This window comes from Gouania willdenowi, chromosome 9, assembly GCF_900634775.1.
Source record: "Gouania willdenowi chromosome 9, fGouWil2.1, whole genome shotgun sequence".
Classification (NCBI taxonomy): domain Eukaryota; kingdom Metazoa; phylum Chordata; class Actinopteri; order Blenniiformes; family Gobiesocidae; genus Gouania; species Gouania willdenowi.
In genome coordinates, this window is record NC_041052.1 from 35,170,533 (window position 1) to 35,196,635 (window position 26,103).

At 39.9% G+C, this 26,103-nt stretch overlaps 1 protein-coding gene across 1 annotated transcript in view; it reads left to right on the top strand.

The window, feature by feature from the left end:
- Window positions 1-26,103, top strand: part of ank1a (ankyrin 1, erythrocytic a) — a 178,443-nt gene that overhangs the window by 130,233 nt on the left and 22,107 nt on the right. Inside the window, exons 25-39 of the mRNA XM_028457620.1 lie at window positions 1,465-1,585; window positions 1,809-1,887; window positions 3,224-3,339; window positions 3,420-3,644; window positions 5,884-6,038; window positions 6,910-7,121; window positions 11,767-11,971; window positions 13,663-13,759; window positions 13,898-14,126; window positions 15,500-15,628; window positions 15,731-15,850; window positions 15,932-16,016; window positions 19,619-19,693; window positions 21,252-21,383; window positions 21,468-21,623. Coding sequence (XP_028313421.1) covers window positions 1,465-1,585; window positions 1,809-1,887; window positions 3,224-3,339; window positions 3,420-3,644; window positions 5,884-6,038; window positions 6,910-7,121; window positions 11,767-11,971; window positions 13,663-13,759; window positions 13,898-14,126; window positions 15,500-15,628; window positions 15,731-15,850; window positions 15,932-16,016; window positions 19,619-19,693; window positions 21,252-21,383; window positions 21,468-21,623 — 2,136 coding nt within the window. The remainder of the gene's footprint in view (window positions 1-1,464; window positions 1,586-1,808; window positions 1,888-3,223; window positions 3,340-3,419; window positions 3,645-5,883; window positions 6,039-6,909; window positions 7,122-11,766; window positions 11,972-13,662; window positions 13,760-13,897; window positions 14,127-15,499; window positions 15,629-15,730; window positions 15,851-15,931; window positions 16,017-19,618; window positions 19,694-21,251; window positions 21,384-21,467; window positions 21,624-26,103) is intronic.

The window sequence follows — 26,103 nt, forward strand, 5'->3', positions numbered from 1 at the left end:
CCTCCAGACCATACACTGTAAAAAAGACGGCACTCTAGCTCCAGGATAGGGGTGGGGCCTGTGAGCAACAGCTGTCAGACAGTTCATCAAACACGATCCTGACTCTGATTGGTTCTTTTTGCTCAGTCGCGGTGCATTCTGGCAATCTGCCAGGAGGCTGCAGGGGAGACTCAATGAGTCTGTTTTTCACACAAACTACTAGTTTTATGTAAAGCTGTCCTTACATAGTGACAGCTTTAGTAAATATGACAAAAAGTCACTTTTATAAGGGCTGCAGACTGCACCTTTAATTCTGTAACGCGCTTTGGGTGTCTATGATAAAGCGCTTTATAAAATGTCATGCATTATTATTATTTTTAAATGGATACTGACTGGTTGCGGAGCTGTGTGCTGTCACATAGCGAGCAGGTGTCTGAGCTGTGTGTTACTGCAGTATTACCGTCTGCTTTACGGCAGAAGTAAACCGCTGCTTGACATGTTTCTAGTTGTATGTGAAACTCGCCTCAGATCATTCTACATACTGTACGTGTGCACAGATGTGAATAATATCGGGTTTAAACAGGTTCAGGCTTAAAGAGACATCGGCTACATTCGGGTCGGACGGGTTCGGCTTTCTTTTTTTAGGCCCGGTTAAAGTTCTAATCTGAATTGGTGATCCTGATTATGGTACCATGATCATTCACACTTTAAAGGCTTGGAACAAATGTCTATCCCCATTAAAAACCATACTGTAAGTTGGGTACCCCCATTTAAAAGTAAATTGCAGTGAAATGTGAAAACTGGCTCCGATCTAGATTAAACTCAGTGGAGTAATTAAGAAACCAATACAAACTAACTGAGTGAAATTTCATAAAGATTGGTCAATAAGAACCAAGAAATGATTATTATTTTTTTTTGTCAATTATGAGAAATAATCTTTTGTTTCATTAAACTGAATCCGAATCCCCCCCCAAAATTTAAAGGAATCTTCCATCATCTAAGTTTTGTCTTTGTTTACAATATTGTACTTTTGAAGTAATCCTGCTAACAGACAAGTAATTAAACGCCGTTCAATATATGACCTCCTTGGCAAAAGTAATAAACTATTGTCTAAAGTCTTTCAACCTCTGGCTCTAACGCACACACACCCTCACAAAGCCTCTATTAAACTGAATGTATTGTCCACAAGTCCTTTAGTGTGTGTTGTGTGTTGTTGGTTATGCTGATGTAAACACAATGTGCATCCCTTCTCTGCCCTTGTTTTCACAGCGTTAGTTAGTATTTATCTGCAGTCCAGGTTGTATTCTGCTCACCTACAGCAGTGTGAAGCATATTAACTGGTCATTCCACCTGTACAACCTGTTTCCTGTCATGATGTCTAACCTTCTAACCAGTGGATGGTGACATTCTTCTCTCTCTCTTTCTCTTGTGCTGTTTCACCAACCTGACAACGGTCTGCTCTCTTTGGCATGTTGTTCTCTGAAGGAGAGGAGCTCCTGGGGACCGAAGGGGCCAGGTACATGAAGATGGATGACATGAAAGACCATGATGACGATTTCCTCTCACCCAAGAAATCACTGGAGTACGAGAGAGGGCTGGGCACAGCGTAAGGGGGGCTGGGAAGTGGGATATGAGGAAGAAAGGGAAGGAAGAGCCGAGCTGGTAGTTAATCAGTCCATACCCTTCATTTCTTTGTAGCCATGAACACATAGAGGGTGATAGACGACTGACACCCACACAACTGGGCTCAACACTTGGGTGGCTTTGCATCGTACCACAATAATGTCCTCACGTCTAACTTGTATTTTTGTTTTGTTTTCACACTACAGAAATTATTCTCCAGCCATTCCAAGAATCCCACGAGTTTCACCAGAGACGGTGATTCTGAGGGAGCACGAGATGGATCAGGTACGGATCAGAAACCTGAGCAATAACTGTAGTTGTGTTTCCATTACCCTTGAAAATAAATAGCGCAGTAAAAACTGGTAATGGAAACACGTGAATTTAAAAAAAAAAGCACTCATTAATCGCTAAAAGGTTTTTATGCTTTCATGAGGAGGAATTTCAGATGTTTCGATATTGAAATGTGTCACAAAAGCGCTATGGAACTCACAAAAATCAACTGAAATATGATTTGACCATTTTATTTCTAAGGTTTTTCAGGTATCAGACATGAAATGAACAGTATAAACACCATTCTGTAACATTTAACAAAGTGTTAGACTTTGAATTGTGTGAGTGATAAAAAGTATCTAGTAGTTTTATTTGAATTAATAAATTAATACGTTTTTAATAATACAAAAGTATGGCTTTCAACAGTTGATTTCACTCTAACAAACTGTAACCAGTTGGGGAAAAAGTGTCACTGGCGTGTTATTATTAGTAATAATATTATTTTTACATTGACATGTTAATGATGCCAAGCAACCAAAGAACTAGGGGTACACTGATAATAATGCTACATATATGGTTTTGATACAATTTTTTCTTCTTTAATATTAAATAAATATCTCAAGTGGACTTCCAGACACTTGCTAATCAGTAGTCCTGGTTATTTACACGAACAGACCCTGTTTGTTGTGGGGAGTTAGAATAAATCAACCCATTTACAAGCATGGACCGAATACTGAAAGTATCAGATCTCAGTTTGAGTGTATGTGCATCACGTTGGTGCTAAACCTCTAGCAAAACAACCTTCTTCAACCCAATTCTTATCATCTTAAAATCAGCATCACTGCTATTGCGTTGCGCTTTCTTTCTTTAATTTCCTGATGTATAGATATAGTTCATCATTTCCTCATTTGGCTTTTTCTCCTTGACTCCTCGCTTTGCCGAGCAGCAATGTCAACAGCGCAGGTTCCGTGCCGCTCTTGGGTTACTTCAGCGTCTTCTTCGTTGGTGTTTTATAGCGGTTGGCTCCACATCCATGAAGCGGCATCAGGGCATTACTGGTCGGCGGCTGCAGAGTACCGTGTTCAAACGTGGGTGCCAGCCGGGGTTGCTAGGCTATGTTGTTGCGTGGCATTTGCTACGTTATGACACCATCCTCGCGCAGGAAATGGTGGCACGCACGTACACATGCTCTGTGAATTTCAAAATAAAAGCGCATCTTAAAGATGTCAATGTTTATCGATGTTTTCATTGTGCATTGATGTAACTAGATCGTTAATTAATTAATCAATGTATCGATGTGGATTGATGTATTGTTACACCACTAATAGAGAATTTATTTTATCTCCTGCAGCAACACACACCCCTCCCACTGCCTAAAGAGTACGACGAGGACTCTTTGATTCCCAGCAGCCCAGCAACTGAGACCTCAGACAATGTCAGCCCGGTCGCCAGTCCCATACACACAGGGTCAGCACAGGAAACACTTTCTCCTCTAACTCTCTGAGGTCTGTGTCTAACGTCTGCTATGACCACTGACTGTCTAACAGGTTCCTGGTCAGCTTCATGGTGGATGCTAGAGGTGGCTCAATGCGAGGCAGCAGACACAACGGTCTGCGTGTCATCATTCCTCCACGGACCTGTGCGGCCCCCACTCGGATAACCTGCCGCCTGGTGAAGCCTCAGAAGCTGACCAGCCCCCCTCCTTTGGTGGAGGGAGAGGGGCTGGCCAGTAGGATCATTTCTCTTGGACCAGCAGGAATGCAGTTCCTGGGGTGAGAAAATGAGTGTCTACGTTCTGTAAACTATTTACACACATGCACATAATCAAACTATGTTATAGGTTAGGATTTATTTCCACAATCAATAAATAATGACTGTATTTAACCTTAAAATGTAAATACACCTGTAGGTTTTTGCAGACCTTTATTTATTTTTATTATTATTATATTATGCAGTAATAATACATATACATCTTAAATCAGGGTACATAGGCACAATAATACAGTCTGACACATTTACAATAAAGTTCTAAATACTGTAAGAAAGAGAAAAAAATAAAAGCTAAATACAGACAGAACTGAAAAAGGCAGTGACAACAAATCTTTATAAATTTTTGGCAATTTTTGGTATTTTGTTTGATCAATTTGGAAGACTTGAAGTAATCAGTGAACCAGATAATAAACACATTACACAAAGCAGTAGTATTTACATTTGCAAGTATGAATAAAATGTTGACCCAATAGAATTACTTATAAGATACTTGAGTCCTGATTGTCCAGGAAATTAATCATTTCTTTGGAAGAAAAGGCTTTTTTTTGCTGACCTACCACTAGAGGGAAATTCAAAAAAATACCTTTATTATGGGCATGGCTCTGAGAGAAGTTAAGACACGCCCAGTCACAACAGCCCCGCCTCCACAGTGCTGCACAGTTCCACATGGAGCTGTCAATCAATGCTCACTGAGGGCTGTGAGAGGAGGAAACCTAGTCCCTCCTCCCATCTTTTATAGGAGGGGGTGGGGCCAACAGTTATCTAATCTTGCCAATAGCAAAATTAACATTTTACAACTGAAGACAATAAATTTAAGACTAAAATGTGAAGAGTGGGACTAGCATTAATAAACTATATTACTTCATGGCTAATTATATTTATTCAGCAGTAAAAAGTTTTGGTTTAAAGGTGGACTTACACTTTAAACTCATTTTTGCACAATAAGGTTTTTTTTTTTTTTTTACTGAAACATTTTTTAAAGCCGTTTGAGCAGAAATTTGATATCGCTGATATCTGCTAGCGCTGAAATCTGGAGTACATGTACTCAGTTTTGGTTTACTGGCGCATGCGTAGCAAAAGTGTCACTAGTAAGGCAAGGCAGGCAAATTTATTTGTATAGAGCATTTCATACACAAGGCAACTCAATGTGCTTTACATGATAAAACATTCAATTGTTTAAAATCAAAAAGAACGTTTAAAATCATCAGTAAAAATCAATTAAAATCATCAGTAAAATCAATTAAAATCATCAGTAAAATCAATTAAAATCATCCACAAACACATGACATCAACAACGTGACCAAAAATCTCTCTCTCGTGGCGGTGTTTAGCTCAGTGGGTAGAGCGCCCGCCCCATGTACAGAGGCTATAGTTCCTCACCTGCAGCGGGTCCAGGTTCGATTCCCGGCCTGGGACCCTTTCCTGCGTGTCATTCCCTGCTCTCTCTGACCCCCTTTCCTGTCAAGCAACTGTCATATAAAGGCCACTAGAGCCAAAAAAATCCTTTAAAAAAAAAAAAAAAAAAAAAAAAAAAAAAAAAAAATCTCTCTCTCAATCATATGCAGTAGAGAAAAAAAGTGCCTTTAACTTTGATTTAAAAATGTTCACATGTGATGCTGACTTCAGCTCTGCTGGCAGTTTGTTCCACTTCTTTGCAGCATAACAACTAAAAGCAGCATCACCATGTTTACTGTGAGCTCTAGGCTCCACTATCTGACCTGTGTCCATAGATCTGAGAGACAGGGGTTCTCAACCTTGGAGTCAGAATTTGGGGTCGCAAGACATTGTGAAGGGGTCGCCAGATGCCTTCAAGAAACTAGGAATATTTTATTAATAAATTGAGCCCATTTTTGGTTATTTTTACCCTTTTTCCTTTTTACTACACCAAACTTGCCATATTTGAACTTATTTTCATTTCTTTTTCTTGCCATATTTTTGCTCCTTTTAATGCATTTCTGCACTTATAAACCCTTTCCACCGCTTGCCTTACCTAATGTCGCATATGTTGACCCATTATTGTCACTTTTAATCTCTTTTTCATCATGTTTCATGCTTATTTTTGTCCATGATTTGTTTTATATTTCATTAGTAACGTGCACAAGTAAACCAAACTTGAGTACTAGTAGAGCTTTGCTGTGGTTGGTATGAAAGTAATGCTCAAATGGTTTTCCATAGAAACAATAAAAGTAGTTATAAATCCTTTTATCATTGCTGATGCGTGTTCTTTGATTTGTGTGTCAGACCGGTGATTGTGGAGATCCCCCACTTTGCTGCTCTGGGTCGGGGGGACCGGGAGCTGGTGGTGCTGAGGAGTGAGAACGGATCAGTGTGGAAGGAACATCGCAATCGCTACGGCGACGAGGTGCTGGAAACCATCCTGAATGGGATGGATGAGGGTAAGGCAGTGGTTCCCAACTTTTTTTGAGTCATGACCTCATTTTTTACTTTACAAATTATTGGCGACCCCACAGACTTTTTATCTCTAAAATTAGTTTTTTGATCATATTTGTTTTACTGTGTACATACTGTTACAAAAACAGAGTAGTAGGATTAGTGCACAAAATAATATGTCCCAGCTCAGATATTCTTTATACTGTATTTTTTTTAACTAGATTTATATTTGAGAAAGTGAAAGTTTAGAAATACAGTTGTTTGAGATACTGTGTTTTAATTTGTAAAAGAATAATGCATATTTAGGCTCTTTGAGCTTTCTGCCTCTTTCTGCACTATTTGTCTATTTCTAGGATATGTATTTTTTTTTTAATTGCCCAAAATAAATATAAAGAAATAATTGTTTTTCCAGGCGACCCCACATAGGTGAAAAATCCTGGGGTAAGGGTTTAAATCCATCATCTTGATTCGTCCTAGCCTGACACGCAACAGGAAGGCATAGTTTAATCCAGAGTTTCTCAAATGGGGGTATGTGTACCCCTAAGGGTACACCCTGGCACTTTAGGGGGTACTTGAGAGAGAGAGAGAGGGAGAGGGAGGAAAGTTAACATGATCTTGATTAAAACATAAACTGAAAATACAAGAGTCAGTCTTGGTCCCACATCAGGAGGGAGATGACCAGAAATGATAGAAATAAAAATCTTTTCAGGAGCCAATAAATACTCTCTCATTCTACTTATTTACAAAATGAGATCATCTACAATGTGCCACCCTTTTTCATAGTATTCTGAGCAAAATACTGTAGTAAGACAAAGCGGGTAGGCCTGCTTGGATTCAGAAATAAGAACCACAGTTTTACCTTGTTTTCCTCTTCAGAACTGGAAAGCCAAGAGGAACTGGGGAAGAAGCGAATTCGCCGCATCATCTCCACAGACTTCCCGCTCTACTTTGCTGTCGTGTCACGAGTGCAACAAGAAAGCGACCTGATTGGTCCAGAGGGAGGTTCACTCACGAGTAAACTAGTGCCCATGGTCCAGGCCACGTTCCCTGAGACGGCCGTCACCAAGCGGGTGCGCCTGGGTCTGCAGGTGAGATGGGACGATGCAGAGGAGCAGGATGGAGAGGAAACTCCCTGATGCCTGGGGGGAGGGAGGGGCTGGAAGCATGATGGAGTTACTGAATGTGGAATGATTGTTTTTATCACATCAGTCAGGGTTGGGGTCAATTACATTTTTCAATTACAATTATGTCTTCAATTATCCATGCTCAATTACAACTCAATTATAATTACGGTGACCAACATTCTTTGATTAACATTACATTTTCAATTACTAAAGTTCAATTACAATTCATCACAATTACTGAGCCTTTAATAATAAATAAAAAAATAAAAAAACCTAACTCTCACAACAAATATATTATCTAATATGTTTTTCATTTCTTGGTTACCTTGTGTTAGGCTTCCTTATGCGTGCGGGTGTCACATCCCCCACATCATTTAAAAAAACCAAAAATGTATCCTCTCACTTTTTACAGAGGGATTCATTGTTGACAAGGTATTGGCCCAGTTAGATTGATTGAATGGTGATCAAGCCAATCACAGCCAGCCATTTGATAAAGCTGCCGTTCCAAGAAGGTAAACAAAGAGTTAACAGCAATGAGTGAAGTAGAATATATTTTTTTAATGTGTAAGTAAAGTGACAAAAATGGATAAGAAGTAGGAAAAAATGTGGCAAAAAAACAGTGAAAAGTGACTAAAATGGGCCAAAAGCAGTCATGAGTGACATTAGAATTGACAAAAAGAGGAAAAAGGTGATATGTGATGGAAAAAGGGAGCTTAAATGAGCAAAATGCAGCAACCGTAGTGAAAGGGCAATTTGGATGAGAAGTGGCAAAAAAGGGTTAGAAAGGCCACAAATTGAATAAGTATCAAAAAGAACTTACAAAAATAGTTAAAAAAACAATATTTATTGGCAGAAAAAAGTTTCTCCTTTTATGGTTTTCTGGTGGAATCATAATTAAAATTAAGACAAAGAGCCACATGTTGAGTATCACTGTCTTAATTACAGCTTTATCATGGTTTTAGTAAATTCATTTAATAAACTAAATTGTGAGTGGATGGTTGTTGCCTTAGAACACCCTCACTTTAATCACTGCTCCACCCCTGTCCTTATCCCTGAAAATATTGGTATTAATAGTTTTGATGTGGGTATCTAAGCCTTTTTTCTGTCAGTATACTTCTAGATTTCATTTTTTTTTAAATAGTAATTGGTAAATGGTAAAAAATAATAAAAATAATAATTAAATGAGCCTCAAGAGAACTGACAAGTCAACTTAATCTGAAACATATTTCAAAACTGTTAAATACGTACGGTATGTGTGGAAGCCATAGAAGAAATTAGTTTTTAATTCAATTAGAATGGACAGTTTTTGTAGAATTTCCATGACAATTACAATTAAAAAAAAGTCAGTTATCTGAGCTCAATTACAAATAAATTACGATTGCAACAGATATTTTTGATTACAATTATAATTGTCATAATTATAATTAATTACACAATTACAGTTATAATTGACCCCAACCCTGATATCAGCCCTTTTTGCCTTGTTTCTGTTCATTTTTGTTGTTGTTTTATTTTGGTTGTTTTTGTTTGCCGATTATTTTCACTCTGCATGCACTCGACACCTTCATACAAACATGGACCGTCGCATTACTGCTGATATTTTATCTAGTGTGACGTCATCTGTCACACCCCATCTATCACTCGTAGCTAAAGATCACCGACAGTATCTCTGCTTAGAAACACATTCCTGCTGCAGCCACAAGAGATTTAAAGACATATTCAACACGTTGAAGAACAGAAGCACTTTTAAAAAAAACTAAACGAAAAGGAAAACTTTGATACAAGTCATGTCAAATTTGTAATCATAGCATTAAACATAAAACAAAAGCTCAAGAAGAGTTCATGGGGGTATTTCAGAAAGGAGGTTCAACAAACTCTGAGTCTATCCATAAACTCTTGAGTTTGCATACCCTGCAATGGAAAACTTTGAGTATCCGGTTCCATTACAGTTGGTATGAAGTGGGTAAATCAACTCCTGAGTATGTAAACCTTGAGTTACTCACGAGCATCAATGGAGCAAAGATACCACGAGCTACCATGGCAACGACCCGGAAGAGAGCGACTTATTTCATCCTGATGGAACTAGAAGTTCTCCCTTATAGGGGAATATGAGTCTGTTCTAAGAGGGAAAAGGTCAATCCGACAGGAGAAAAGCACATCTGGCAGCAGCTAAAAATGAAATATAAAAACTTTAAAAACGATACTGTATATTAAGGTCATCATCTCAGCACATTGAGATTTTAATTTGACTTTTTAAATTGTTGTATCATATTGAAGGGAATACATGTGTATTCTTTTACATTTGCCACATGTTTGTATCTTTACTATAGACGTCAGTAGGCGTTTTAATGCAAAGCCTTTTCCTAAATGCTCAGCATCTCCAATGTTGGAAAGAAAACTACTGTACCTTCTTCCCAGGTCTTTTAATTGAACAGCTTAGAGGAAAGATGATCAGAGTAATACTATTTCTCAGTGTAGTTTATTCTAAGTTAGTCACACGTAAATTTTAGCAGGCCTCATGCAGTTCCTGCAAACAGCTCATATGCAAGTCAGTACCAGAAGCAAGAGTGTCCAGAGACTTGGAAGTTGACATTATATCTTCTTGGGCTAGGGCTTGGTACAAGAAGTTTGGGCCAGTTATCAGTCACACCACAGGCCAACCCCTGCAACTGTCATTTTTGAGCCTTTATGTGGCATCAACAAAATGTGGGTGTGTGGGTGAGGAGTCATAGTGACATGCAGCAAACATGCAACATCTGGCAGCATAGAGAAGAAACCTAAATAATATATTTCACTACCGTTTACAAAAACACAATAAAGCATCAAACATCATTTGTAACAAAGTGAGCACACGTCCGTGTTGTGTGAGGTTACAAATGTATGGTCAGAGAAGAGGCTGAAGGTAAATTAAAGTGTTCCTTAAGATGCGCTAGCGTTCCCAAAGATGTTCCTCAGGAAAAGAAAGAATATTCAGTCTTGCAGCGTAATAGAGCATTTCTAATTATTTGAGCCTCAACATCGATCAGATTTGGAATGAACGGACAATCCATGACTGGCCACGTTTACATGGGAGCTTTAATTCCTCTTTAATTCAGAATAAAAGTGAAATCCTCTTTAAACTGACCTTGTAAACACTTAATTTCTAATGCAAATTTAATTCCAAATTAAACTTAAATCCAAATTAGGTGGCTGGTTTATTTCGATTTTAATTCCAAATTAAGTAATTCTTCTATCGTGTAAACACTTAATTCCTATTTAAATTAATTCCGGTCACAATGAAAATAAAGGTGAAAACAGTTCTCATGTGTGGTGTTCTGTGTTACAGCCGACATTAAAAGGTTTGTTGTGTGTTTTTCCTGATGGATGTGAATAACCTGTCCAATCAGAACCCTTCACAATCCACAGACCTAACACGGAATTAAATAAAACCGAATGACCACGTTTTCCATGTAAATCTCAATTCGGAATTACTATTACTATGTAAACACGAAGCAGAACACAATGATTTAATTTGGAATTAACTAATTCCTAATTAGAAAACATCATGTAACCGTGGCTACTGACTGGTGTTCAGGTGGGCGGAGCCAGGTAGAAACCCAGGACAAATTCAGTTCATGGAGAATGTTTCCGTGGGGAGTACTGTATGCTTTCTACCACCGGAAACTCTGTTTTCCTTATTTGAGCCCGAAAATACTTCGTTTGAACATAACTCGCTTTCTGAAATACCCCACGGATATTTATTAATTTGTAAACAAAGTTGAAAAACAGTGAATTGTTTGACCTGTTGTCCAATAAGCAGCTGAATGAAGAATAGTGAATACATGTCACATAATGAAGCTACACTCTGAGTTTTTGCATCTGAAGTTTCCATTGATTCACTGAAAAAGTGCACAGATTTACACTATGCAGATATGATTGTCACACAACATTCTCCACAGTTGAAAAATCCTATGTTTTTAATTGTTCCCTACTGTCTATTGCATGTTGCTGTGTTTGCTGATGACTGATTTCAATGTTGTACCATGTGACTGCGTTGAAAAGTGGTGAAATATGAATGGACCTTTTGTTGCATCTTTGAAATTGTTGTATTTTTTATACTAACTCTACACTGAAAATAGTAATTAAAACTGAATGTAAAGAATATAGAAACGTCTATGAAATGAAGTGTTTACAAAGCTTTTTTCACATATATTATAGAAATATATCTATTGAAATTAAAAGTTGTTGCTGTATTTGTGTTAGATTAGCTTTGTGGGAAACAAAAATGTGCCTTTTTGGATATATTTTCTGCATCAAGACTTGTATTAAAGAAAAAACAACTTGCATAACACATATTGGTATATTTGAAAATAAAATTTTAAAAGTCATACAAAGCAATAAATGGTGTTGAGATTGTTTTATGAATGAGGTACTTTTTCACTCTGGACTTTTCTCTCTCTCATGTCTTCTCCTATTTTTCGTTCTTTTTCTTTTCATTTCCTTGTGATTTTATTTGCCTTTCTTTACCTTATTCTACACACTGCCCATTTTACCCCATTGCTACCACATCATTTTTCCTATATTTTCCCGACATCTGCATCCCATCTCCATCACTTGTGCTGGATCGCAGGCCCAGCCAGTTCCAGATGAACTGGTAGCAAAGCTTCTGGGTAACCAGGCAAACTTCAGCCCCGTCGTCACCGTGGAGCCTCGGAGACGCAAGTTCCACCGACCCATCGGCTTGCGTGTTCCTCTGCCCCCGTCCTGGAGGGAGAGCCCACGGGACTCAGGGGAGGGGGACACCACCAGTCTGCGTCTGCTGTGCTCCGTCATTGGTATGCCAGCAATAATGTGTAATGTTCTGATGCTGTGTGCTACCTTGGCAGTACCATATAATAAATGATGTAGGTTTGAGTAAATCTATTCTAGAGGTTCGGGTCCATACTTATGTTCCTCAGGACCTATGGGGTTATGGTTAGGCAGTGTTGTGCTAGTTACTGAAAACATGTAACTAGTTACGTAACTCGGTTACTTTTTTGATTACTTACACCAAAAACTAATAAGTTACTGGAAAAAGTAACTTAAGTTAGTATTATTTTTTGGGTAATTTGTGTCCGTACAGCTTCATATTGTGTATCAGAAATAATAATCCACTGTTGATCAACTCTGCGGTGGAGGAATACATTTTGACCAACTCTTCTTTGCAAAAACTGCTGTAAAACAACCATAAATTATGTCCATATAAAGCACAAAACAGCTGCTCCAAAATTAACACAGCAATTTTTCTACCTTAGCACAACTTAAGAGTTGCACCTTAACATATGTAAAGTAAGCTGTGCGTATTCCAAGTGCAGATTCTGCTGTTGTATATGCTCATAAAAATAAATATGAAATAAAAAAGAATCACAGCATTTTTCTGGGCTATACAATGCATAGGACATGGTATCAGGCTAATGAGCTGCTGAAAGCAGTGACTCCACAGTAGCGACGGGCTGCATATTTTTAACAACATACCGTGAAATAGCATTGTTGATCTGTCCCAGTCCAGTTAAAATCTAGCCGCTGTTTTTTTCGGTGCAGGGGCTTCCCTCACTGTCCAGTGCATCTACAAACGCGGGGTTAGCTTAGCGCTTTGCCGATGCATGTATCTTTTGGAGGTAGATTGGTAAAATAATGCGTGTATTTCCACTCTGAGAAGCTCTTCTTGCTCTGGTGTTGACTCCCCATGATTTCTGCACGTTATAGTAAATAGACACTCCAACAATGCTTCTTCTTCTTCTGTTTTACCGCGGTTGGCACAACATCCCGCAAAAATCTGTAGCGCCACTGTAAACCAGAAGTATACCAAGTAACGGACAAACGCATCATATTGGTAATGGTAACTGAGTTTATTCCTTTTAAAAATATTGCATTAGAGTACTAATTACTGTCAAAAGTAACATTGGGGCGTTACTGCCCAACACCGTGGTTAGGTTACCAAACTCTAGGATTAGGGTTATAGTTACCTTACCTTTTCTTTTCATTTATATTTTACTAGCCTGGAATCCATCCTAATCTCTTTGTATTATTCAGTGTTTATTTCAGGCGATTAGTCTTGAAGCGCTCAGCAGGCATTTTAAAAAAGGACACAGGCAACAGGATTCCCATGGGTTATGGTAACGAACAACACTTAATGACTGTCTTAATGACACCTTATACATTCTAATGATAATAATGACAACATAATGTATAAAACTTTAAGTAAAGTGTTACCAAAATTTCTTTCAAGCCTTTGATGATCAGGATCACCGATCTAGATAACTACCAATATATGGCAAAGAAGATATTTAGCGCTTGGTGGAGGTCTGCGCTCTCTGAGTGCTCTTGTTAAGTATTTGGCCATTTGGATTGGAAGCCAAAATTATCAAATGATTTTCATTAATTATTAACCCAGAGGATTATAGGACTGAAAGACCCCCAAAGACCCCCTCCTGAAACGTCCTGACCTTTATATGTCTTTATGTAACCTACTATATATCTGTCTCAGGTGGCACGGCTCCAGCTCAGTGGGAAGACATCACTGGTACCACTAAACTCATATATTCTAATGAGTGTGCTAGCTTCACAACCAACGTCTCAGCACGGTACGCTCCTTTGGGACCTTGTCCAAACAACCTGCCAAGTTGTCTTTGGAAAAAAGATCTTTGATAGTATTTAAATGTTAAGCAATAAGCAGAGATGAGGGAAATGTTCTTTATCACTCGTGCTTTTTTGTTCCTCAGCTTTTGGCTGGCAGACTGTCCTCGGACAGCGGAGGCCGTTTCCTTTGCCAACCTGCTCTACAGAGAGCTTTCAGCTGTGCCCTACATGGCCAAGTTTGTGGTGTTTGCCAAGATGAATGAGCTGCGTGAGGGACGTCTGCGCTGCTACTGCATGACGGACGATAAGATGGACAAAACTCTGGAGCAACACGAGAACTTCACAGAAGTGGCTCGTAGCAGAGACATAGAGGTCAGATCTGGTTCCCAGTATATCATGGGCTGAGATTTGTGCCATAGAAACTGAATTTGAATATTTAGTAATGACTGTGAAAGTAACAACTTGAAATTTAATTTTTTCCTGTTGAAAGAATTTATCTTAGTACATTCTACAAATTCAGATTCACTACACAGAGACACACGTCTGGTCCGCGAGGTTGAGCAATCACTCACTAATTCATGGCACTCCTGTTTACCAGGCACGTTCAGGGGGGCGGGGGGGGGGGGGGGGGGGGGGTGCAGAGATCCTGCCCCTTTGTCAAAGTGATTTGTGTGTGTGTGTGAGAAAGTCCGTCTGTGTGGCCCAAAATGATAATAAATAAAACAAAATAATAATGATTTAGATCTACCTTGGTCGGTCACATGATCTGCAACATGTCCTCTCTCTGCCTTCACTACCCTGGCGTGCCCACGTCATAGACATGCCCTGCTGCTCATCGCTAAACTGCTGGGGGGTGTCGGTTGGTTGCACGTTTAGCAACTGACCTAACAATATATTGCTAGATATGTTTCTGTATGGTGTTTCAAATTTATGGTCTTTTAACTTTGATCACCTGCCCCTCCAAAGGTCTCTACACAGCCCTGCTGTATACGTCAACAAAAACTATCATCAATGACTAGGACTGTGCCCTACCTTGCAACAGTATCAACAGCACCTAATAGCTACTACTATACTAAAGTTATAAATCACATTATTAATGCAAACCTGGTTGTGGGGTCCTTGTCTTTCCGCCATCACTTTCCAATCTGCTGCACCTCAACGGGCAGTAAAGGAGTTTTTGCTGCAGTACCATAACATGAACTGCTGGGTGCAGTGTTGCTTCACCATTTACATTGTAAAGAAGATTTGCACAACAGAAAAAAAACAACCTAAAGTCTCAAAAGTTTGGGACCATTTCACTGAAAACTTACTACTACACACCTGAGGTAGAACAACAAAGGAATCCATATGTATTTTGTACAGTCTCTGTGGTTTATGGCACTTAAAATATTATATTAAGAATTTTAGTTTTTCGAATGAATTTGGGAAAACTGTAATGAAAACTTTTGGCCACTGGGTGAAACGTTTCTCAAATCTGAATGTGAGAAGCTGAAATATATTGTTTTTTTGGAATGTACTAAGATTAATTTTTTCAACAGGAAAAAAAAATACAATTTCAAGTTACTAATTCAGTTTCAAAACAGTAAATTACATTTCAAGTTGTTACTTTGAAATTCAGTACCAACTATTCAAATTCAGTTTTTAGTGGCACAGATCTCAGCCCATATCCCATCCTGGGCAGATTAAAGGCACTTTATCAGTTTTACAGACGGTGTCTCTTCTCTGGGCCTTTCTAATTTTTGCAGGTTATGGAGGGAATGCCGCTTCATCTGGAGTGTTCAGGGAACCTGGTGCCTGTGAGGAAAGCCACTCAGCAGGCTCGCTGCTTCAGCTTCCAAGCTTTTAGAGATAACCGTCTTCCTGTGTCTGTCAAAGTGGGACCCTTTGATGGCTTCTGCCCTAATGATCACTCTTAATTCAACTTTCTTTATAAACATAGAAAATAAACACTGTGTTTTTGTGTTTGTGTGCTTTAGGTGAGAGACAGCAGTAAAGATCCCAGTGGATTTTTGTCCTTCCTGCGTAAGTCCACAAAGTACGAGGACAGTCAACACGTTCTCTGCAACCTCAACATCACCATGCCTCCGTGTATCAAAGTAAGAACCTCAAAGTTTTCTCAAGACAACAAGCACATATGTGAAGATGATGGTACCTTTGATTTTTCTAACCTGTGGCAGGTTATTGGTAGTGAGGACCGGAGACGAACCCTGACTCCACTGGCTTTAAGAGAGAGATATAGTGCCCTGAATGAGCCTGCCATGGGTGAGATACTGTTAGATTTGATCTTTAAATGTATAATTATTGTTTTTTAATCTTCTCTGCACATGTTGTCAAAGGTCAACACTACATGTTCCTCTTTATTAGATGCAATGTTATTGTTGGTTAAAAAATCTACCGATCAAATTGTGGATCCATGTTTTAAGCTGCTGGAGATAATGTATTTCATCAAATAAATTCATTGTTCTATTCCATAATATTTAGTGAGATGTCTCACTGTGGGATGCAACCTCTGTCTGCATTGGCCGGTGAAGCGCGTCTGTCCCGTAGGGGGTCACCCACCACCTATAAATGGAGGACACGGACAGACGTGCACCATTCAAACACCTCTTCTCCTCTCAGCTATCTCACATTTTTTTGCCAGCTTAACTGTCCACAGCTCACAGTTCTGCCAGCGTATGTCCAGTCGACGTACGCTGGCAGAACTAGCGCCTGCTCTAGACCACAACTGGTTGAGAAGGTAGGTATAACAGCTCTTACCTTGCTTTGCTTGGTAGGTGCTGTCCTTCACTGCCGAAAGGTAGTGAACCTCCGAGCCTCAGCTCCGGCTGACGGCTCCTTCCAATGTTGTTGCTCCGGCACACGTTGGTCCCCAGCGGCTCTTTCACTCCGGTGTTAGCCCCGCTGGACGCTCCTTGCTGCAAGCCCTGAGAGTTGACCTCAGCACACCTTGCTGTTGTCTTGGTCCCACTGCCCTCGGCGCCTTCGGGCCCGTGCGCACGTCGGTCCTCCCCTGGGCTCTCACAAAAGTGTGTAGCTCGGTTACAGCTCCAGATACTATGGTATCCGAGCTTCGGATGAATGCGAAAGCTGCCGTCTCAAAAACCAACACTGTCCTTGACGTCTCCGACGGTTCAGCACACGTTGGTTTGCATCCCTGCTAGCACCTGTGCTAGCTGCCTCGTGGCGGCGCAAGCTAGCCACCTGCTCTTCTAACTGCATCACGTGGTGATGGAAGCTAAGGCCTCTCTCATCGAGGGAGCAAGATGCTCTGGGACTCGCCTCTGTCCATGTGGGGGTAAAATGTCCACTAAGGACAGGTACAAAGTCTTCCCCAACTGCCTGGGTCTGGAACATGCCCGCATGGTGGTCGAAACTCTGGGCTCGTGTAAGCACTGCGCCGTGTTTAACGCACTGAACCTCCACAGGAGACTGGCACGCCTGTCTGAGCAGGACTTCTTTCCCCCTCACGGTGTCCCTGTGGAGGTGGGTGAAGTAGAGACTCCGCTGGTGGAAACTGCGGCTGCTCAGGGTTCCAAGTGGGGGTCCCAGCTCGACCTGGCGTCTCCCTCCCCGCTTCACGAGGATGTCCATTCACCGGGAAAACATCTGTCAGGTGCCTCATCCCTTGACTGTGAGGCGATGGAGAGCCTCGGACTACTTTGTATGCTGCCGGTGGAGCTTGTCATTGTGGCTCACCTGCTCCTGCGACAGCCCGCTGTGTCCCCTCGGAGACCCGTGTTATCGTCCAGAGCGGACCATCTCCAGTCGGACCTGTCAGCCAAGATATACGCGGCCGCTCCCCTCTCAGTCAGGGCGCTGAATGTCCTCTCTCTCCTCACTGCCTATCAGGCTGAACCCTGTGAGGATTTCGCACTGTCTCAGGACCCTGCAACGATGGAAAAAATAACCACAGGTGCTCAGTGCAGGCTATGGGAAAGGTGATGAGCAAGGGGAGCGATCTCAGTGGTACTTTCTGGTCCCCAAACAAGGAGGGTCCAGGATCCGTCCCATACTGGACCTACGGACCCCGAACAAAGTACCTCAGGAAATACATCTTCAGGATGCTTACGCATTCCCCCTCTAGTGCTACAGGGCGATTGGTTCACGTCTGTTGACCTCAAAGACGTGTATCTCTACGTTCCAATATATCCCCCTCACAGGAAGTACATACAGTTTGCTTTCTGGGGTGTGTGCTATGAATACGGCGTTCTCCCGTTTGGCCTCTATTTGAGCCCGAGGGTGTTTGTGCGTTGCACGGATGCTGCAGTCGCTCCGCTGAGGAAGTGGGGCATTCGCCTGGCTACGTACCTGGATGATTGACTGCATTTGGTACAATCAGAGGCGGAGGTCAGGGCACACACACTCATTCTGCTGGATCACCTGACAAATCTGGGATTTGTGGTGAATGCTAGAAAGAGCGTGTTGTCCTCTACACAGGAAATCATTTTGTCCCTGCGTTCAGTGCCGTTCACCGCACGTCTTTCACCGGAGCGGGTGAAGACGTTTGAGGCGTGTCTCAGGTTGTTTTGAATGGGCAAATCTGTTCAGTTCAGATTGTGTCTTTGTTCACTCAGGTTGATGGCTTCGGCCATCCTCCTTGGTCACCTTCACATGCGGAAATTCTAACTGTGGGTGGCCTCACATGGGCTCGGAGGGTCTTGGTTACGCCAGAGTGCGCTGTGGCTCTGCGCCACTGGTGTGCCCCGGGCTCCCTGATGGTTGGGGTGCCTATGGGCATCCTTACGTCCAGGAGGGTGGTCTCCACGGAGTCGAGCGAGGAGTCGCTGGGATGCAATCCTCCAGCGCGCTCACATAAATTACCTGGAACTGTCAGCGGTGTTCCTCTCGCTGATCCACTTCCTTCCGTCTCTCAGGGGACATCATGTCCTGGTGAGGATGGACAGCACCACGGCGGCGGCATACATCAACCGTCAGGGCGGGTTGCGCTCACGTCGGTTGTGGAGTGTTGGGCGTCTCCTCTCGCTGAGAGCGACGCACGTCCCGGGGATCATGAACGTGGTCGCCGACCTGTTATCCAGGGGCGCGCCATTTAATGGGGAATGGATGCTGCACCCGAAGGTGGTGCGGCAGCTGTGGGCCCGTTACCGACGGGCCGAGTTGGACCTCTTTGTAGAGGAAGAAAACGTGCAGTGCGCAATGTTCTCCTCCCTGCACAGCACCTAGGTTCCCCTCGGCGTAGACGCATTAACACACAATTAGCTGCGCGTGCTTCTTTATGCGTTCCCCCCGTTGGCTTTGATTCCTTCCACCCTGTCCAGGGTGAGGGAATGCAGACACGTTTTCAGTGTTGAGGCCAGTTCTTCGTCGGAGGTTTGAGTTCAGAACAGTTCGTCAGCCTTTTGGTATTCGAGAACGTGCATCAGCGTCATTTTGACGTCACGTCCGGATGACTGTGCGGAAATGCAGAACAAAATGCATTACACGGCCTGTTCAAGGCACTGGGGAGATATGTGTGTGGGCTCATTCTTTTTGGTTTTCAATGCTTCATCACCCATTAGCATTAAAATACTTAAAATTTTACAAATCCTGCCCTCTTTTAAGGAAGATGATCTGATGAACATCAGTAAAGAGGAGAGAAGAACAAGGGGGTTGTCTGTATTTTAGAAGCTTCTTGTGCTGCAGAATGAAAGAATGGTCTGTGAGAGAATGTTTGCTGAGCTGCAGTGCAACTGATGTCAAAGGTAATGGTGCTAAGAATGAAGGGTCTGGGTCCAACCCACTACTAACAGAATGTATCTAATAAAGTGGCCAGTGAATATGTATGTTTGCCTTTATCTCTTGTGCTTTTTCTGCAGTATTTACATATTGTGATCTTGAACCTACAGTTGTTCTCCTCTCTGCAGCATCAATGAGTGCAATGGAGAGAACGGAGCTGAAGATGGCTGTGATAGCAGAGCAGCTTGGACTGAGCTGGGCTGGTGAGTGAAATATGTTGTGTTGATCTGTTTGTTCTTCATGTTTACCGTCTGTCTGACAAGCTAGCCTATCACACTGCTGCTGTCTAAACAAAGTCGTAACGTGGTTGGAAGCCAATCAAGTGAGTCCTTTTTCTCTTTTCCTGCCAAGAGTCGCTGCTGTTTTCCAGAATGTTCTTCCTCATCAGATTCCATCTCCCGTGAAGCACAGCTGGCCATACTAAAAAGCCATTATCTTAAATAGGGTAATCATGTTCTGACTTTCAAAAAAGAGACTTGGCTGACCTCGGCATACTCAAAGTACCCCACGTTTTCTTGAATCATCCTTGTAACGGCAAAATACAATATAGTAGATAAATAAGTTAGTCCATGAGCTTTAAAAATTAATTTCTCTCTTTATAACGAAGACTTTAAAAAAGTGACTCAAATCCAACACCTTTATTATGCATTGTAACAATCTGTCCTTGAAATATCTCATATAAACCTTCGTTTATGAAAAAAACTCCAGGCTTACAGAACAGTAAATAATCATTAAATATGCACTTTAATAAATAACTGTGAAAGTTTGCATCACATGCTGACTCTGAGCTTTATTCTGTCTGTTGTCTGTGGAGATGGGAGGTGATGAAGTCATGAGGTCTAGACCAGATGATGGAAAATGCACCTTAATTTCCTACATCCTAAGGTTCTCCGAGTGGCTCCTTTGTTTTCAAATCCCTCTCTGAACCTCTATGGAGGTTTTTTCATCCAGGATGATCTTCGTGCTGATATTTTTAATTGAATCCACCAGTATTTGGTCTCTTTCAATCCATCTTGGACTTCAGTTTCTTTTCTCTTTTCCTTGTGTGTGACAATTTCATCAAACAAAGCAGCATCTTTAATGATTCTGACACTTGTGAGTAAAATATGGCCGTAAAGAGCAACTCATTTGCTTTCAGAAACTGCTAGAATTTATCAAATAGAGCAAATAGTAACAGAGTTATGGTCTTTTAAATTAGGCCGTGGCTATTCATACGGAAACGTATGTCAGTATATTCATACGCAGCACCCCTCATTGGCCAGTTAAGGTGACATGATAGATGCACCACGTAACTTAAAGTACCATCATTTTATTTTAGCCCATATTTTTTTTTTAGCTACCCCGATAACCCTTTTATTTCAGCCCTAACCCCAAACTAGGAAATACCCTAAAATGTTTTTTTCAACCACAACCCTAACACTAACCCTATCCCTAACCCCATCCCAGGAACGACCCTAACATGTAATTTTTTTTTTTCGTATATGTATTTTTAAAGGTGGAATATGGCGTGTTAAATATGTTAAAATGAAAAAATATATATTACAAAAGCAGGATTCGAACCCAAGGCAGCAGAAGGAAAAATTCTTGCAACAAGCCCTTAGACCACTCGGCCAACCTGACTGCGTTCATGGTCCTTGGGAAACCTGGTTGTTTGTAAAATTTAAGGCGCGGGAAGAGGAAATGTTTGGGTAAATCCGAACATATGGTCACCCTACCTTAAAGAAACATTTGCCTCACCTCACCTTGTGTTGTGTCACACAGAGTTGGCCCGTGAGCTTCAGTTAAGCGTTGATGACATCAACAAGATCCGTGTGGAGAATCCAAACTCTTTACTGGAGCAGAGCTCGGCGCTTCTCAACCTGTGGGCCACCCGAGAGGGCAAGAGAGCCAAGAGTGAGTGAACGAGCTCCGGGCTCCTTACTTTCATACTTCTTTGATAATTTCTCTTCTATTTCCTGCATCTCTTCTTGTCTGCAGTGGAGAGTTTATACACAGCTCTGAAGAGCATTGATCGTATGGACATCATTAATCTGCTGGAAGGTCAACCTGCAGCCCCGCCCACCAGACAAGGTGCCCGTGACTTTAGCAAACGCAGGCACGAGAGGGACCAGCGCTCCTCTGGTATAACCAATGGTAAGATCCATCTCTGATCCCTCACAGCAGAACCTTACCACCTCTGCGTCCCTTCACTCCAAACCACTATTCCAACAGCTACACAGTGTCCCTGTCTTTTTAAGCTGCCATGACGTTTACCTCTGTAACATACAAGGACTCAGGCCACTCCTACTGTTCTTCAGCCTCCAGCAAGCCTTTTGTTCCTCACACTGAGTTTATCTACGACTATAAAGGAAAATACAATGAACTATACAAGTAATATTCATCAAGTGCTGGAATATGGATAAGTCAATGGTTTGGATGAGGGTTGGGGTCAATTACATTTTTAAATTACAATTACGTCTTCAGTTATTCATGTTCAATTACAATTCAGTTATGATTATGGGCTTTTTTTCCAATTACAATTAAAATTACAAATATTTTTTTTCTACTGAAAGCCAATTACAATTACGTTCGCAGTTACCAAAGTTAAAATTCAATTAATCACAATTATTGAGCCTTTAATATAAATAATCCCATAAAACGTAACCTTCCTATTGTGTTTCTGTTAGCATCTATTATTATAATGGGAAGTAGTAGGAACACTATGGGGCTCCAATTATAAAGTTGCTCATGTTTGAATAAACGGCAACTTTTTGCAACTTTTAGCAACAAACCACGTTTAAAAAACACGAGTGTTTTTTTAATTTATTTTTTTTTACTTTTGGCCAAATAAATAAAAATAAATAAATTTAAAATAAATTTGAAATCCAAATGTTAAGTCTGAATGTTAAATGTAAATCTAAATGTTAAATCTAAAGAAATGTTAAATGTAAATCTAAATGTTAAATATTAAAGCTTTTATTTTGGTACTTCTGGTGAATTTGCATATTAGCTAAATATTTAGTTTCACCCATGACTTTTAAATTTAAGATTTAGATTTAAAATGTATATTTAAGATTTAGATTTAAAATGTATATTTAAGATTTAGATTTAAAATGTATATTTAACATTTAGATTTAAAATGTATATTTAACATTTAGATTTAAAACGTATATTTAACATTTAGATTTAAATATATTTATTTATATTTAGTATTTATATTTAAGTGTCACATTTAGATTTAGCATTTAAATTTAGATTCAACATTTAGATTTAACATAGATTTAGATGTAATATTTAACATTTAGATTTAGATTTAACATTGACCTTACATTGTTATGAGAAAAATAAGAGAAATATCACAAATATTGTTGTAAATCTGGTCAAAAGTAACATTAAAAAAATTCACATGTTTTTTAAATGTGGCTTGTTGCTAAATGTTGCAAAAATGTGCTGTTTATTTTAGCAACTTTACAAACGGTGCCCCATAGAAAAGTTGATGAAACATATTTAGATAATTGTTACCGACGTATGTGTAAGCCACAGAACTGTAACACAGTTCCTCAGTTATGCATTAAATTAAAGTGTAAATGACAGTTTTTATAGAATTTTAATTCCAATTACAAGTACAAAGTAAATTATCTGAACTAAATTCCAATTTCATTATGATTACAACATCAACTTTTTTTTTTCAATTACAATTCTAATTATGTCATCATTGTAATTATTTACCAATTACGCGATAACAATTATAATTGACCCCAACCCTGGTTTGGATCGCCCATGAATTTATTTCATGCCTATGAAAACGCTTCTAATATGAAAACATCAAAGTGTGTGTGTACTTTCAGTTTGTTATATCTTCATACTGCACACAAGGGTAAAGTAGTAACTGTACTTGACATACATGGATCAATCTACATAGATCAGGGGTGTCAAACTCATTTTAGTTCAGGGGCCAAATAAGGAGCAGTTTGATCTCAAGAGGGCCACAGGATTTTATGTGGGAAAACAAGTCATTTCCAAATTATTGCTCCCTAGTTTGCGCTTGTATTGTACGTATATATGAAATACAAAATATGTCAGAAACTGAAAATAATAAGACAGATATCAGTTCTATTTAATCAAGTAAAATGTTATGTAATAATTTGAGGGGGAAAAAAAATTAAAAATTGTAAAAAAAAAGTTTTTTTTCCAACAGTTTAAAATTAAAAATTAGTGTCATGCGATATAAGCACCGGGAAAACTGTGAGCCCATGCAAATATTGTTGAGTTTCATTTACACAATAATTCATGTTTCCTCTGTCATTTTTACTTTCTCCTGCGGGCCAAATTGGATGCTCCAAAGGGCCAGATTTGGCCCCTGGGCCTTGAGTTTGACACATGTGACATAGATCATAACTATCCAGTGACGTATCTCATCCTATCAGTTATATTTCCTCAGTCTTTTACCCTTTTCCTTATGGTTTCCTTCAAGCATGCATCTTAAGGGCTCCGTTTTCAGCTCTGGACTCTCCTGTCTGACAGTTCTCTCTGAGAAAAGTGGAGCAAACTTCTGAGATGTAATATGCATACAGAAGAAATCATGACGATGAAAGGGTAAAAAGGAGAGACACTCAGATCACAGCTGCCGTGAATCTGATAACTGTGTAACTGTCTTCGCTGTCTATCCGTCTGGCTATACCTGCCTCCCAAAGCTCATTCCTGCTTTGACCTCAAGGATTAGTCGGCTACACTGGGATACTGGATTCATTTCACATAATTAGCATTTTTCATTGTGTCTGTGGGATAGAAGTGTATTTAAGTGTTTTTTTAAACTCATCAACCCTGTTAAACCTTGATAGTTTGGTTAACGTGAAGCCATCTTTACAGCTGAGTTTGTCCCTCTCTCTGGCCTCATTACCTTAAGTTGTATCCTGATATTATATTACTTTATTAAACTAAACTTAACTTGAGAAAAAAACTTTAAATACTTTATTGATCACAAGTGTTATAAAAACAGAAGCACTGAAGCAAATTATCTTTTGTCTGAGTTGTAAACGATAAGCTAGTAGCGGGTTAGCTAATAGGTTATCTTATCTCTAGAATAAAATTTACATTAGCAGCAGTTGTCCTCATCATTACTTTTTAGTGCCCAATAGGCCCAATCCATTGCACAGATTTGAGTTAGTTTAGTTATACCTGCTTATCATACACTACTAAGGAAAGTTTTCATTACAGTTTTCCCAAATTAATTCAAAAAAATAAAATTCTTAATACAATGTACATAATACACAATTATTTTAAGTGCCATAAAACACAGTGACTGTACAAAATATATCTACCTCAGGTGTGTAGCATACGTTTTCAGTGAAAAGTTCCCAAATTTATGAGACTTTAGGTTGGTTCTTCTTCTGGTGTGCAATTTTTCTTCACAATGTAAATGGTGAAGCGACACTGCACCCAGCAGTTCATGTTATGGTACTGCAGCAAAAATGAAGCACAACGTGGCCGCCGCCTTAATTTTATCATTCATTTTGCATTATTGTATATGTTAAAACATTGTGGTTGGTGCGAATATCGAGACGGTCTATATATTTAATTAGTTTTTTTCTCTTGCCCCCCCCTGGCAAGAATTTCAAACTCCGCCTATGCTAACAGCTAATGCTAAATATCTGATTGTCCACATTTTTAGATTATGTTGAAACAGTTCATTAGCCAGCGAATTCACATCAAAACACTTCATGCTAGGGTTGGCAACTCTATATAGCACAGGGGAAGATGCTACAACAACAGTGAACAATTGTGATATGTCGACTACAGTAAACTTGACATGTACTTAGATATACTTCATAACATATTAATTCTTGATTAACATTACCTTCAGATAATATACAGGAGCCAAACTGAGAAAATATTTGACTTAAAATGAAAATGTAGTTCAGTTTTTAGCTGAGATAATACAAAATATTACAGCGATTATGAAAAACACCAACCAAAACTTATAATAAAATGTTATTGCTTTTTTTTTTTAGAACTTTATTTTTCTCTTTTTAATAGTAAACATGAGAAATGACGTTACAGAACGTTCCTTGACAGCAAGACAGAGTATGCACGGCAATGTAAGAAAAAATAAAAAAATTGAATAATACATTATAGTAAAATAAAATAAGGAAAAAACATGTTGGATCCCAGAAAACCGAACAAAGCTGACCTGATACAAGTACACAAATCGATTGGTGGCAAATCAAAACATTACAGAAAGGTGTAGACCCCTCAGTTACCCAGGTATCTCTCTATGGGTAACCATCTCCTCATGAAGACCTCATACTTCAACTGCAACTTTGCTGTTAAAGCCTCCATTCTATACACCTCTCTCACTCTTTGCTTCCATTGTACAACGGTTGGTGGCTGTGGATTCCTCCACTTTATTGCTACCATTTTCCTAGCAGTCATCAGGAGCACATGTAGCAGGTACCTTTGATAAAAAAAAAATGTTATTGTTTTAAGTCAATATAAATTGACATTCCGCTGTGTATTTTTGAAGCCAATTCCAGTGTCCAAGACCTATGAATCACACCCGACATCCATCTAGGTGTTTCTATCTTGTTGGAGTTGGGTCTCGACCAATGAGATGTGTCAAATCTCATCAGATCAG